General features: G+C 52.8%; 2 protein-coding genes across 19 annotated transcripts in view; one reads left to right on the forward strand and one right to left on the reverse strand.

Moving 5' to 3' along the window:
• NRDC (nardilysin convertase) overlaps positions 1-11,293 on the forward strand; it is a 60,654-nt gene extending 49,361 nt beyond the window's left edge. For all 3 annotated transcript variants that reach the window (XM_074265944.1, XM_074265943.1, XM_074265945.1), the window contains 13 exons: positions 4,051-4,102; positions 5,002-5,152; positions 6,497-6,624; positions 6,887-7,049; positions 7,418-7,449; positions 7,611-7,749; positions 8,268-8,315; positions 8,427-8,479; positions 8,607-8,690; positions 9,070-9,160; positions 9,286-9,402; positions 10,836-10,925; positions 11,069-11,293. In XM_074265944.1, the coding sequence (XP_074122045.1) occupies positions 4,051-4,102; positions 5,002-5,152; positions 6,497-6,624; positions 6,887-7,049; positions 7,418-7,449; positions 7,611-7,749; positions 8,268-8,315; positions 8,427-8,479; positions 8,607-8,690; positions 9,070-9,160; positions 9,286-9,402; positions 10,836-10,925; positions 11,069-11,272 (1,352 nt within the window). In that variant the 3' untranslated portion in view covers positions 11,273-11,293. The remainder of the gene's footprint in view (positions 1-4,050; positions 4,103-5,001; positions 5,153-6,496; positions 6,625-6,886; positions 7,050-7,417; positions 7,450-7,610; positions 7,750-8,267; positions 8,316-8,426; positions 8,480-8,606; positions 8,691-9,069; positions 9,161-9,285; positions 9,403-10,835; positions 10,926-11,068) is intronic.
• Positions 11,294-11,796: 503 nt separating this feature from the next.
• The window catches only part of OSBPL9 (oxysterol binding protein like 9), a 127,171-nt gene continuing 124,188 nt past the window's right edge, over positions 11,797-14,779 (reverse strand). For all 16 annotated transcript variants that reach the window (XM_074265951.1, XM_074265950.1, XM_074265948.1 and 13 more), the window contains 8 exons: positions 14,641-14,725; positions 13,922-14,032; positions 13,677-13,740; positions 13,431-13,571; positions 13,066-13,144; positions 12,871-12,962; positions 12,583-12,718; positions 11,797-12,495 (listed from right to left, as the gene is read on the reverse strand). In XM_074265951.1, coding sequence (XP_074122052.1) covers positions 12,421-12,495; positions 12,583-12,718; positions 12,871-12,962; positions 13,066-13,144; positions 13,431-13,571; positions 13,677-13,740; positions 13,922-14,032; positions 14,641-14,725 — 783 coding nt within the window. In that variant the 3' untranslated portion in view covers positions 11,797-12,420. The remainder of the gene's footprint in view (positions 12,496-12,582; positions 12,719-12,870; positions 12,963-13,065; positions 13,145-13,430; positions 13,572-13,676; positions 13,741-13,921; positions 14,033-14,640; positions 14,726-14,779) is intronic.

Here is a 14,779-nt window from a genome sequence, read left to right on the forward strand (position 1 = left end):
TCCTCGTGAGTTGGCCCCATTTTTTGCTTTTTTGTATCCTTAGCACTTAGCATAGTGTCTGGTACCTAGGAGATGCTTAATAAATGGTTATTGGCTGATTACTTCATCTATCAGTGTGATTACATTAGAATTCTTAAGTCTTTCAAGGTTGATATTAACTTCATCACCTGCCTCCAGCCACTACCTGCATTTCCAGATATATCCTTCTTTCTTTTCAAGAAGGGCAACCCGTTGGTGCAGTGGGTAGAGTTCATAGAGTGCCAGGCCTAGAGACAGGTCAGAATTGAGTTCATATCTCCTCAGGCACTTATAGCCTGTGGGACCCTAGCTAAGTCACTTCACACTGTTTGTCTTTTTTTCTTCTCAAATGTCAAATGGACTGGACAAGCCAATGGCAAACCACTCGAGTATCTCTGCCAAGAAAATCCCAAATGGGGTCACAGAGAAGTGGACATTACTGAAAAACAACATTAACTTAAGAAATCCATTCACTGAAACAAAGACTAAAAAAGTAAGAAAGAAGAGAAAAAAAGCAGTTTATCAAAACTATAATCACATCACCTGACAGAATGTGCAATGACACATTCATGGCCCACTGCCAAGAAGGAAAGAATGCACATTTTCCTCTCTATCAATATTATTACTTGAGATTTGATTTCTCTTTTTTGGTCAACCTTTCCCTTTACTTTGCTGTGGTCAGCATGTTCTTGTTGCCCTTCTGTGCTTCTGTGTGTTTTTCCTAGTTAATTTTTATAGGGCAGCAGTCTGTTCACGGCTGACATTTGCTTAGTCATTTCCCAAGGAACGCTTTGTTTCTGGTCCTCCCTACTGCAGAAGTTGTCTCCCCCAATACATTGGTGTGCATGTCAGTGACATACACACAGGCAGGCTCTCCGGGTCAAGTGGTGGATGTTGTAGCCACTTTATTAGAATAATTCTAAATTGCTCTCCAGGATGATTATATTAACTCCCAGTTCCGCCAAGAATCCGTTAAGGTGCCTGTCTTTGCGCAAGCTCTCCCACATTGCTTGTTCTGATCTTTTGGCATCTTTGCCTGTTTATTGAGTCAGGGGAATCCCCAGAGTTGTGTTTCTCTTAGGCGCTGTTGTATTTTAGTGCCTTTGAACTAATCTGTTCCTTCTGAGTAATGGGTGCCCTGCCATTGTAACATTTCAGTTGTCCATCACAGCTCAGTGGGTTTCAGGGATACTTCAAAGGTTCCATGTGTACCTGGGGACTGTGGGCCTTCTCACTCTCGGGGGAGTCTCTTTCGAGACTCTTTCATTTTTTCTCCTGATCTGGCCAGTGATCTCTATGGGAGCCACTTTCTCCTCCTTGTCCTCTTTCCCCCATCTTTTTCTGGTTTTGTTTTGAAGCCATCTGGATTGTGTCAACAGCCTCTAGTTCCCCTTGCTCAGTATTATTGTTGTTATTTCTGTGCCTTCTATCTTGCCTCAGCAATTCAAATCTTGCACTCTGACATAGTATTCTTAACCATTTATTAATTTCCCATACCTGCCATTCTGCTTAGAAGGCCCAATTCTGAAATTGTAAGCAAGTATTACGCACCCACTATGCCAAGTACTGTGTTGTTCATTGGAAATAGCAATATTAACATTCTTGTTCAGCACTTCATTAGTCTAAATATGTTTTTGTCAAATTAATGGACAGAATTGGTTATTAGAAATGGATTATGAGACTCCTCAGTGCTCCTATCCGAGCCCACCTAAAGGTCGGCTTCCATAAGGATCAGCCATCTTCTTGCTCAGATCAGAAGGAGCAGAACTCTGGCCCATTTGTTCAGCCTCTGGAGCCTCACCCTTGTTCAGTGAGTGGGGAGGAGAGGAATGTCTTGAATGCCTTGTCATTGCATCCTGGGAACAATCAGCAGACTGCATGAGCAAGAGTTATATATAATAGATCTGCGAAGTTTAGTTGGAATCTTAAGTGCCCAACAGTCTGTCGTTTCCTTCCAGGCAGCAAGTGCTCCCAAAGCTCACTGGGCTTGGATATCACACTTGGGCCTTGGAAAGGTCACTTTGGCAGCTGGGTGGGACACGGATTGAAGAAGTGGGAGAGAGGAGGAAGTTAAATGGGCAAGGAAGCATTTAAAAAGTCCACAGGACACCATGTTTGGGCTTAGGAGGCAAGGGGAAGGAACGTTTTCCATTTGAAATGCATTCAGATTGCCTGACCCTTTCCCCAGCCAGTCCAGAAACTGTTCTTTAGAGAACTTCTTATCCAAGTGCCTTGCGTGAATGTTTTTCCTACGTGCCAGTTGTAGAACTAAATAGAGTCGGGGGCCCCAGAGAGGGTGACGTGGGCAGGGACCTGTGGTTTGGGGGCAGTGCTCTTTCTTAGTTACTGGAGAAAACAGATTCCAGGAAGTAAACAAAGGCCGCTGCTATGGAAGCAAAATTGTTTTCAAATGTTTGCCTTTCAGTTGGGTGGAATTCAGTCCAGGGTTTGCTGCTCCTGAGAGAATTGAGCATGTTATTCAAGTATCTTCTTTTTAAAAAATAGCACAAAAAATCCTGAGGGTTGTGGTTACCAAGGTTTGCATTTGTGGAAGCCTTAAGTCATCTTGGGATCGAAGAACAGCACATTCCCTTTATATCTGTGATCGGTTCGCCTTAGTTTAAAAAGGGAAACTTGTAACTACTCATCTTTACAGTAGACCATCACCATTGACCATTTCCAAGTTTGTGTGTCTTATGTCTGGACCCCCTCTGGTAGGTGAGCAGTCTGGGGATGGATCCCTTCTTGGAATTTGATCTTTAAGTGCCTCAAATAGAGTAAACCTATAGAATTACACAGTGGGAGCCAGTGCTCCTGAGATCGCCATTGATTGGAATATTTTTTACAAAGCAAGTTCACTTCAGACGTCATCTTAAGGACTTCTGATCCATGTTGATTCCTTGTTCTCTATTTTCGGCTGGGTTAAAGGAACAGCATTATTATTGTCATTAAGCTATATGATAAATAATAATTATTATTAAACAACTTGAAGAGGGGCACATTTCATTACAGCTGAGTTTAATTTTTAAGTTTGGACCGTTCTTACTGATCCCCATTAACTTCTTTCACTTTCTGGATTGAACATGTGTTCTTAAGCCTGAAATGCATAATAAGCAGGAGAGGTAGACTGGAGCCAGGCTTTAAATGCCAAGTTGCCTAGTTTAGATTTGAGCATAGAGAACTACTTGAGTTTGTCTGATGGGAGGGAGGAGTGGGGATTACTTAAGGGATAAGGATAGAAGCCAGGTTGTTTGTGCCTATCCAGAGCACGGAATGCTGGGTTGTACAGTGAAGCTACCACTCCATGTTTTTGTCTCTTTGACTCTAAGGTGTCCTCTTGAGCTCCAGGGAAGAGCCATGTTTCCATTCAGCCATGCTCACCTTCCATCTTGTGGTTTCATTTCTGTTGAGAATGTCAGTGTTTGTGTTAGTTCATCCATTCTTGTTCTGATTCTGGTCAGGAGACAAGGGTCTCACACTTAGGCTACCAGTGCTTCTGTTACTGGACAGTCCAAGGACTGCATGATTCTGTGCCAGCCTCGCGGAAGCAGAAGGCCGCTGTCCGTGTTGGCCGAAGAATCTATCAGCTCTCGGCTGCCACTCCTGGAATGAGCCGTTTGTGCTGGAGCTCAGTGTACTCAGTCACATGCTGGAAGGATCATCCAGATGACCTGGACGCAAATCCCTGGTGACCCTTTTTCAGCCTCAGGTTTCTAATAATGGTCGTACCCCATGTGCTGGTGCAGGGTCACGTAGATGGCCTGCACAATGCTTGGCAAGCCTTAAAGTGTCTAGAGATGTTTCTCTTCTCCTCCTCCATTGGTGCTGCCACCGCCAAAGATACGTTCACTCTTTGTTGGCACAAATGTTGAGGGTCTTGGGTCCCCACTGAGGCCTGAAGAATTAGTCAGGGGGAGCACAGCCTAATCAGAATTAAGAAATGGATGCTTGCTAATTGGGTGTTGATGAAAATCATGTCTGAGGCTCCGAACGATTCTCCTCAACTGATCTGATCTCCATCTTCCCTTCCAGCCTATATCCGCTTTCACCTCATCTCGCCCTTGATCCAGAAGTCTGCTTCCAAGTAAGCCCGCTTCTCTTTTCCTGGGGGTGGGGGGAGGGCATGGTTTTGTTTCACTTAATTAATAATAGAACATGATCATGGATACTCTGGTTATGGAGAAGAGAAGGTTCTAATGGCAGGGATGGGGGTTCCCCTTTAGAGTAACTTGCTTTGGCCAGTGAGACACCTCCCCTCCCCCCCACCCTGTCTCACTTTAATCTTTAATCTTGGAGTGATCACCTATCATCGTGGGCCTTGTTTTATTTAAATCATGAGAGTAATAACAGACACTGAAAAGGAGAAAGTGGTTTGCTGACAGGTGCTGTTGGGATTCTCAGTGATGGCTACTGCTCCCAGGAGCCTCCTCCTGGGTGCTGACTGATTACAGTGAACTTGGAGCGACTGCCCGGGGGAGAATTAAAGAAAAAATTGTCAGAGACACACAGCCTGGAGGGGCCCGAGCATTCTGAGGCAGAATGTTTAATTGCTCCTTTAAAAAAAAAAAGATTTAACTAAAAGCTCAATGAGAGGCGGTGCATAAAGGCCAGTAAAGGCCTGTCTGGTTGTTGGTGCAGAGGTGACCAAGGACCCTTTTCACCTTTGTGGATGTCACAGCACGACCAGGGCCTCCCCTTGGACCTCCGTGACTGGGCCGGAGCCATGGACAACGGAGGCCACCCCAAAGGCCAGGTAGCCAGGGCTGGGCAGTGCAAGAGGTTCCGGCCCTGAAGTCCAAAGACTTGGCTTCAAAGTTAGGTTACAGGACCTGATTTGGAAAACATGTAAACTGTTGGAAACACGGTGATCAGATAAGCTCATGGAAGGCAGAGCCCGAGTGCTCCTGTCTCCCGGGCTGCCTGGTGGCTTTCTCTTTGATGGTGCCGGGAGGCTGACACATTTCCCTTTTTGTTCCCCTTCAGTGTGGTGCTGTTTGACATCTTTGTGAACATCCTCACCCACAACCTGGCCGAGCCCGCCTATGAGGCAGATGTGGCCCAGCTGGAGTACAAGCTGGTGGCCGGAGAGCACGGCCTGATTGTGAGAGTAAAAGGGTTCAACCACAAGCTACCTGTGAGTACCCAGCTCGCCGTGGCGCCAGCACCAACAGGGACATCGGGAAGGGCTTGGAGGCCGGGCTGAGGAGTTGGGATTCGGTCCCGTGGCCTACTTTCAGTGAGGAGGTGGCAAGGTTAGACTTGTGCTTTTGGCAGCTGAGGGGGCCTGGTCCATGTTCTTGGGGGAGGAGGGGGTTCTGGACAGGAAAAAGGGAGGATAAGGAAGAGGAACAAGTCAAGGAGGAAGCTCTGGAGACCTGAGACTGCTCTGTCCACAGAGACAGAGACCCCAGCAGGAGCTGCGGCCACATTGACCGAGCACTGTAGGGTTCACTGAGAGCGGGCGGGCACCCTTAGCCTTTTAGCCCACCTCCCTGGGAGCACGAGGTGCCTTCGGAGTCTGCTCTGAAAAGCTCATGCTCAGTGCCTGGGGTGCAAGACAAAAATCTGGGGAGCCCACTGGTGCCCAGGCAGGCAGTTAGAAACACAGGACAGGCAGCAGAAGGTGGAGCTTGGGAAAGGGGCCTACGAGGAACTGGGGGGGCAGGAGAGAGCAGCAAGGCCGCCCGAGCCATGATGCAGAGTGAGCAGGACGCGAGCAGTGCTGGCGACTGCCAGTGACAAAGACAGGAAGCATTATCAACAGGCAGTGGAGGGAGGGAAGTGGGATCCAGGGTCATCGCCATTGGTGAAGCTCCCACTGTGTGCCAGGAAACGTGCTCCTGCCCTCAGGAAGTTCACAGTCTAACAGGAGACACTACAAGGAATCAGATACAGACCAAGGCAGGACAGACAGGGAATGTTAGCGAAGGGAAAGTGCTGGAGCAATGCAGGGTCTGAGCGGGTTCTGGGAGGAAGCCCGGGAGCCGAAAGGACGCAGTTTGTCTGAGGCATTAGGAAAAACCAAAGCAGATGAAAGTTCTGGTCCTGTCAGCAAGAAGTTTGTGGACTTCTGGGCAGCTCCTTTATGGAGGAGTCTGGGGCAGAAATGGTACCGGGCTAGTCAGGAGATCTGAGGTCCACCTTCACTTGTGACCTTGAGCAAGCCACTTGAATTCAACAAGCATTAAGCACCTGCTGTATGCCAGGCCTGGGGATGCTGAGAAAGCTGACAAGTAGGCCTTGCCATGCCTGCCCTCCCCCAATTCTAAAGTGGTCCTGGGAGGAAGCAGATAGAAGGCAGCTTGAGAAGGAAGAGCTCTGAGCAGAAGGACGGAACCCGCCTCAGCTTCTCTTGCGGATTCCTGGGGACAGGGGGACAGCTGCTTGCCTTGTGGCCGGGTGGGAGGCCTGTTGCTTTGGGCCTGGATGCCCCAGGGGCTGGGCCCTGGCTATCCCATGCTCTCTCTGTCCCTTTCAGCTGCTGTTTCAGCTCATCATTGACTACTTGGCTGACTTTGATTCCACGCCTGCCGTCTTTGGGATGATCACAGAGCAGCTAAAGAAGACTTACTTCAACATCCTCATTAAGCCGGAGACGCTGGCCAAGTGAGTGCGCCACCTTGGGCTCAGGCATGATGAGGGCCCGGCTGTGCCCTGGCACATGGCCCAGGGGTGTGGCAGCCTGGTCTCCTGGTCCCTGACCCTTTAGTCCCCTGATTCCCCTGCCCTTGATCAGCTTTAGGCAGCATCAGGCGAGATGATCTGAAGTGTCCCCTCCTCCCTCAGACACACCACCTAAGTTAGGGCCAGGCCCGTTGCCCGAGGGCCGCACGATGCTGTCCCTCTGATTCCCTTGTCCCCCCTCCAGAGATGTGCGGCTCTTGATCCTGGAATACTCTCGGTGGTCCATGATTGACAAGTACCAGGCCCTCCTTCAGGGCTTCACCATAGAGGCCCTGCTCAACTTCGTGAAGGAGTTCAAGTCCCAGCTCTTTGTGGAGGGCCTGGTGCAGGGGAACTTCACAAGCAAGGTGCGAGCGGCCCCTCTCCTGCCCTGCTCGGCGGGCCTTCTCACCTTCCAGATCCCGGGATACGTCTTGTCTTCTCCCCCTTCTGGACTGTGCCCTTTACAGAGTCTGTCTTGCCCCCCGGGACCCCTAAGAGCCCAGCCTGGCCCAAGGACGTCCTGAGGCTCACTGGGGCACTCAGGCCGAGGACTCTCATACAGATCACCCACTGTAGATGTAGATGCCCTAGGGTCCTGCTCTAAAAGACACCCAGAAGCTCTTGGAGATGGGACCCCCCATCCCTTTTATTAGTGGCCCATGGCAGAGCAGGGTGGCTGGTGGGGAATGCTGGAGGGGGCGGCTGCCAAGTATTTATCTTTCCCCCCCCCCAGGAGTCCATGGACTTCCTGAAGTATGTGGTTGAGTGAGTATCTGGTGCTGGGGCTTTTCTTCTTGGGACACTGTGGGCACAATGGGGCTTGCGGGAGGGGTTCAGGGGCCATGTGGGGCTCAGCCTGCAGCACTGGGGTGAGCAGGGACAAGCCGGCTGCTGGGCCCAGCCTTACTGGCCATGTTCTCCTCCAGCAAGCTGGATTTCAAGCCCCTGGAAAAGGAGATCCCTGTCCAGTTCCGCGTGGTTGAGCTGCCCGGCGCCCACCATCTGTGCAAAGTGAAAGCCCTCAACAAAGGGGACGCCAACTCTGAAGTCACCGTTTACTACCAGGTCCATCTCCGCGGGCGTTGTTCCTGGGGGTGACTCTAGCCTTGCTGACCTGCCCAGGGCCCGAAGCCCAGAGCAAGGGGGTGGGGGCCTCGGCGTGGAGCAGAAGCCTCCCCGTGATGGGTTCAAGGGCCTGGCCCATCACCTCACGTCAGTGCTCTCTCTGGAGAGATGGAGGCGCCAGGCCCTGGTCAGAGGTGTGCAGGCTGGGGGCTGGCTCCGTCTCTTTCCTGCAGCCATTGCTGTCTTCCTTCCTGGCCTCCTAGGGAGATGGGGTTCCATCAGTCAGGGAGGAGCAGATCCAGATTAGCTCATAGTACTCCTCCCTCCTCTGACCCACTCACTCTTTGGCAGCCCGGCCCAGAGGGCACCTGGGGTGGCAGGAGGGTGTGTGGGGGGGGATAGTCGTGACAGGAGGCCCCCAGCCTCGTTCCAGGATTCAACTTTGTCTCCAGCAGAGGACTCCCCTATTAGCCAGCCTTGAGCAGCTCGCCTGTAGTCTAATGCGTGTCTCTTTTCAGTCAGGTGCCCGGAGCCTGAAGGAGTACACTCTCATGGAGCTGCTGGTGGTGAGTACAGCTGGACATCCCTGGAGGTTGTGTGGGAGGGAGAAGGGCCCCTGGGCCTGGGGAGGAGGGGAGGCCCAGGGCGAGGCCTGAGGCCTCCTTGTTGGATTGCAGATGCACATGGAAGAGCCTTGCTTTGATTTCCTTCGCACCAAGCAGACTCTGGGGTGAGTGGAAGGGCCCCAGCAGAGGAAACTGGGGAGGGGTCTCCCAGCCAGAGGAGCTGCAGGCCATTGGGCTACCTATGGGGACAGCAGAGGCAAAGGCTCTAACCACGGTCTCCCCTTGGGGCAGGTATCACGTCTACCCAACCTGCAGGAACACGTCAGGGATTCTGGGCTTCTCTGTCACCGTGGGGACTCAGGCTACCAAGTTCAAGTAAGTGTGGTCGGCCTGGGCTTCCCGCCATTCCTGGGCTGATGACGGCTGGCCCCATGAGCCTCTGCCAAGGACTTCCCTGTGGTACCCCCTTCTCAAACCTGCTTCTTTACCTAGAGGCGGCACGGGAGGGTCTGGGAAGGCCGTGGTGGTCTGAGCAGGCAGGAGTAGCTCACAGGGAGGCTGCCCAGAGGCTGGCTCTCCCCCCTGACCAGCATGGGAGTTGACCCGCTCCATTGGGAGAAGAAATCCCTTCTTTCTTCTTCTGGTATTTCCTGAGATTTGAGGGAATCTTGGTCTTGGTGGCGCAGGGGCAGCTTGGGACTAGTCCGGCTCCCAACTCCCCAGGCCTGAGATGGCTTTTAAAATGGGTTTTCAGCTCTGAAGTTGTCGATAAGAAAATAGAAGAATTTCTTTCTTCTTTTGAAGAAAGAATGGAGAACTTAACCGAAGATGCTTTTCATACTCAGGTAAAGGGCCTGGTGGGACCCCCGCACCAAGACCCCTAAATAAGGAATCCAGTGACCTGGGAGGGAGGAGGTGGGTGGGAGCTCCCCAGTGCACCCTGTTCAGGGGCCGTCACTCGCCGCCCTAGGTCGTGGCTCTGATCAAGCTGAAGGAGTGTGAAGACACGCACCTCGGGGAGGAGGTGGACCGCAACTGGAACGAGGTGGCCACCCAGCAGTACCTCTTTGACCGCCTGGCCCACGAGGTAAGGAGGCTTGAGCCTCACTTGGGTTGGCTGATTCATCAGGCCCTGGACTAGGTCCGAGAGTAGCGCCAAGATTAGACAGGACGACAGCCCCGGAGGACAGATGAGCCGGACCCCGTGGCCTCGGGTGCTGAGTGCAGGAGGGATTCCAAAGGGCCCCTTGTGGGGGGCAGCCTGAGCCAAGGCTCCAAGGAGCAGGGGGGTTGTGCCAGGGGCCAGCCTGGCGTGGCCAGGATGTGGGCACTTGGGGAAAACCTGTGGAAGACAAGTTAGCTAGAGCTTGAAATGCTGAGCAGATGTGGAGGGTCAGGCTCAGGGAGGAGAGGCCCAAGGCCGAACTGCTGGCTCTCATCCAAACACTGATGGGGGGGGGGGGGGGGATGGCCCAAAGAGATGGCAGGCACAAATAGAGCAGCTCAGTCAAGGTAATGAGGTGCATTCTGTTTGGGGCAGGGGACACCCCCCCCCAACTGGGTTTAGTGAAACGCTTTAGGATCCACAATGCAGGAAAGCCCCAACTAGACTAGGCCACCAGGTGGAAGGGCATCATGGAGGTAATGGCAGGGTATCTCTCTGGATAGAGGGGTCTCCTCAGGAGTCAGAAACTGGGGTAGTACTGAGAAAGACCTGGGCTGGAAGCAGTTTTTCCCAGGGTGACAACAGATAGCAGTGGGGGGGGGCAAGGGGATTCCCCAAACCACTTGGGGTAAAACATGGCCTTGGAGGCAAATGAAACTAGTTAGGGGAAGAGTGTCCCAAAGGTCAGGGCCGGGGTGCAGTCTGGGGGCTGAGATTGGAGAATGGTGACTGCTGGGAATGAAGACACCAGCCAAAGGAGCGTGTGGTCGAGGCGCATGGATGGATGTCCAGGAGGAGGATTTGGGGGTGCCCGATATTGTGTGAACTGGAGTCTGTGAGAAGGATGACTGACTCCTTTATGGAGTAGAAGGGCAGTTTCAGAAGAATTTGTGTCAGGAAACAGGTGATTCCTGAGGAGCTGCACCCATCCCAAGGTTGATCCATTCTCTCTCTTGCCTTATGTTCTGGGGTCTCTTGGAGGCGCGGCCTTGGCCACCCCATGACCCATTTCTAAAAAAAACTACAGCTGTGGGGGAAAGTTGGGAGCATTGAGCCACTTCTTATCAACTCCTATGATTCTCAGCCCCTCTTCAGCCTCTGAGCTAATTGCCTGGATCCCCCACTGCCCAGGCCCAGCCCTCACTCTAACCTCTGCCACTCCAGAGTGAGGCTCCTCTTCCAGACCCCTTCCCCAGCTCTTGCCAAGACCACTTGTTTTCACTTCCTCCACTACTTCCCCCTGACCTTTGGTCACCTCAAGACCCCCAAGTCTGGCCCCGTCACCAGGTGGCCTTTTCATTTTCAAGGAGTGCACAGATCCTCACGTTTGGTTTTTTCTTTTGTCCCCTGGGAAGATTCAAGCTCTCAAGTCTTTCTCCAAAGTAGACCTGGTGAACTGGTTCAAGTCTCATAGAGGAAATGGCAGCAAAATAGTCAGTGTGCACGTGAGTAGGGCCTGGCTTGAAGCTGCTCCCCGGGCTCCACTTTCCCCCTTTTCTCCTGGTCTTTCCTTTGGCAACGCTATTTGGGGGGGGGGGGAGAAGGGAGGTGGAGAGCGCACCCCTCACGGGTGCCCACTCCCTTCCAGGTTGTCGGCTACGGCAAATATGAGACAGAAGACGAGGACCCTTCTGCCACATGTGAACCCTCCAACTCCTCCTACGACGAGGTGGCGCAGCTGACCTACTTGCCGACCTCTCCTCTGCTGGCAGATGCAACTATCCCCATTACTGATATCAGGGCTTTCACATCGACACTTAACCTTCTCCCCTATCATAAAATAGTCAAATAAACTGCAGTCTCTTTGGCCTGAGCAGTGTGTAATTTGTATGTCTGACAGCACCCCGCCCCCACGGAGTCTGCAGCCGCTGGAGAACGCGTGCTACATCATGGCTTTTTGAATCGCAACTAACAGATCCCAAGGGGTACACTTGGAACCCGGGGGGAACCCTTCTTCCCCGTTCACTTGTAAAAGTTTCTCTGGAGAGCGCCAAGAGTCTAGGGCCGATGGAACAATGATGTTTTCAAAAAAGATTTTAAATAAAGACAGCCCTTTGTGTTTCTGTATTTACCTTTAATTGGTGTTCATTTAAAAAAAAAAAAAAAAAACAATTATACCTTCATGGTGGGGGGGAGAGGCGATTCCCACAAGCCCCCAGCAAAACCAGCAGCTGGGTCTTAGCTGCCCCATCAGCTCTACCTTAATTAACAAGAGAAACCGACCCATCTAACTGCCATCTAAACTGGCTATTTTGAGGCCAGTCAAGTCCATCTCTGGCCGACTTGAGTTCAAAGAAAAATAAAAACACAAAGAGGTTTGGAAAATTACTTTATGAAGCCTTAAGATGCCGCCCATAGTGACTAGAGTAGCTAGCTAAGGGTTAGCTAGAATCAGGAGTTCAACTGAAAAATAAAAATCCAGCAATTTTGAGAGAATCAAATGCTGCAACATTTGATCGGCGAATTTGCTAATAGTGTCCGTCTGTCTGTCCGTCCCTCCGGAGGAATCTATTTACAGATGTCAAGTGAAGATTTCCATCCATCCTTCCGTCTGCCCTTCTGTTTAGATGTGGGGGTGTGGCTGTGTGTGTGTATATATATATATATGTAACATGTATATATAGCTAGAAGCCCAGACTGAGACCTGTACCTTGGCAGCGACACTAGAGTCCGTCCCCAGGCGCACGCGCGCAGCTCAAGCCCCAGATCTAGAACAGATCTGTCCAACCCAAGTCAAGCTCTAGTGACTGCCACCGAGAGTGAAGGAACCGTGTCCTGCTTTAATTGTTCACCTGCATCAGTAAGTCCAGTATCCCTGAGATAGGAACCACTGCAAAGAGAAGGGGGCACTCCCCCCACAAGCCCCCCGCTGCTTGGGGGTGTTGGGAGAACTCGGGCCGGCCGGGCGGCACCAGTGCCGCGGGCCCCTTGAGCGCACCGTCAGTGTTTGGCGGCCCCGAGTCGTTTCAGTAATGGCTCGTCGTATACCCAACACTCTCCATCTTCGTGGAATAACTACAAGAACAAGGGAAGGACTTCAGAGCTGCTCTCAGGGTCCTACCCCCCCTCCCCCTCCCTGGCCCCGGAGCAGCTGGTACACACCCTGGTCTCCCACTGGACGTCTTTCTCCTTCCTCTCGCGCGCCTCAGCTCTCTGCCTCTCTTCTAGCCTGTGCTTGGCCTCCGTGGCCGCGTCGATGTCTCGGATCTTCAGGTTGTAAGTGACGTCCTTCCAGAGGCTAAAGAGACGGAGCCCGTTGCCGTCAAGCCGACCCACTGAGCCAGAGCCCCCTCCAACCTCGGCACCCTCCCGGCAGCGGGGGAAGGTGGCAGAGGACCCTGGTGCTGCTACGCGGTTTGGGGAGGCTGCGCGCTCCACCAGATTCCTTACCAGCGTGACTCGTACTCATTCTGGTCTTCCAGCTTCCTGACTTTTTTCTTGATGATAGGCATCTTCTTGGTATCAATGAAGACAGTATTTTCCTGGGGAATAAAGGCTCTGCTGGGCCCAGGCCCACACACATCTCCCCTCCCTCCCCCACACCTCAGCTATCTATGGGGAAACAAAGAGTGCTGGGTACTTTACCCCTGTTGCAAACTTGGCATACATGACACCGTTCCACTCCCCCTCGATCGAGCAAAAGGACTTCTTGTCATTTGGGGGGCTGAAAAGCAAAGACACGGCCTGATCAGCAGCCGGAGGCCCACGGCAGGGTGGGTAAGGGACAGGGTCAGTGGGGGAGTGTGCCCTCCAGGCCAGGGGTCCCGGGGGGGGGGGGGGGGTCAGAAGGCTCAGAGGCTCCCCTGCCGAAGTTACTTGAAACTTTGGTTAGGTCTCAGTTCCTTCCTCTCTAAGGAGGGCACAGCTGTGGCCCTCGGAGGTCGTACTGGCAGCGGCCGGGTGCCCTGGGGCAGACAATGCCCGCCATGAGGACCAGGAGAGATACCTACAAGATTTCTGCCGTGATTCGGTGCTTCTTGCCCCCGTAGAAGGGCTTTGTGTGGAAGACGATGTTGGCGCTGTAGCCAGTCTTGGAGCAGTTGATGGTGCATTCTCCTCCCAGCTCCACCCAGGGCACTGTGAGAATAGACCTGCAAAACCCAAAAGGGGCTCAGGAGGCGCGTGTGTGCCAGAGGTGATGGGTGGGGGGCTTGGCTGGGGGTAAAGAGAGGGAGGGAGGAAGCCACTTTACTTGCCTTCCATAGCCATTGGGAAAAGTGAGGATATAATGTTCGTCATGATCAAGACAAGAGACACAACCTGTGGGGAGAAGGCCAGAGAGCACAATGAGGCAGGCACCAGGTCCTGCGCCCACAGAGATGTCCCAAAGCAGAGGGTTTTGCCCATCTCCTGGGGAAGGACAGGGTACAGAGTGGAGGCCACAAAGTCCCATCTGTGCCAAACGCCACCACGGCCCCACCCCGGGCAGCCCCGCCCTCACCTTGTCCGATGTTGTGCACACCAATGGACATCCCCAAGAACTTGGACTTGGTCCAGATATGGGCGTTGAACTGGATGCGCTTGTTAAAGCACTCGGCATAAAAAGCTGAAACTGAGAACAGAGATGTGCGCTGAGCCTCACCACACTGGCCAAGAGGCCGCCCAGGCCGGCCACACGGACCCGGGGTCAGAGATGGACAGCCTGGCCTGTGGGTGGTTTATCTCCAAAATTAAGCCAGCAGCCTCCAGTGACCACCCTGGCCCTGCTTTCTGCCCCCTCCTGGCTATGGGTAGAGGCCAGGCCAGGACGCCACTTCTGTAGCAGTTCGGGCAGATTCACTGCCTTGGCCCACTAAGAAGCCCCCAGGGTGGGCTGTGTCTGGTCATCCAGGCACCACTGAGCCCAGTGTGCCAGCCTCAGCATAGGCAAGGAAAACAAGATTAACCCTTGTGCTGCCATCATTGGGACAGGGAATGGAGAGAACCCCATAAAGGAATAGAGTTGGGGATGAGGAAGAACGGGGCATGCATTTGGGAAATGCCTGCTGCCCCTAGTACAAAGGCCCCTCCACCTACTCCCATGCCAAGGGGCACCAGGGGGCCCAAGGGAGAGCCGTCAACGCCTCCTGCAAGGGCTGTGGTCATCTGAGGATGGCTCAACATGGCCAAAGGAAGAACTCTTCTGACCCTTGAAAAGTTCCAGGACCAGCTGCCACTTACTGGGTGGGTGATGGGAGACCTGTTCTGCCACAAACGTCACACAGTTTTTGGAACCCCAGGGCACGGGGCCTTCAGACATGGGCTCCTGCCAAGAGAAGCACAAAGACCCAAGGCCATCACCATCTCATCTCCAGCTGTC

The sequence above is a fragment of the Sminthopsis crassicaudata genome, chromosome 4 (genome assembly GCF_048593235.1).
Source record: "Sminthopsis crassicaudata isolate SCR6 chromosome 4, ASM4859323v1, whole genome shotgun sequence".
Taxonomy (NCBI): domain Eukaryota; kingdom Metazoa; phylum Chordata; class Mammalia; order Dasyuromorphia; family Dasyuridae; genus Sminthopsis; species Sminthopsis crassicaudata.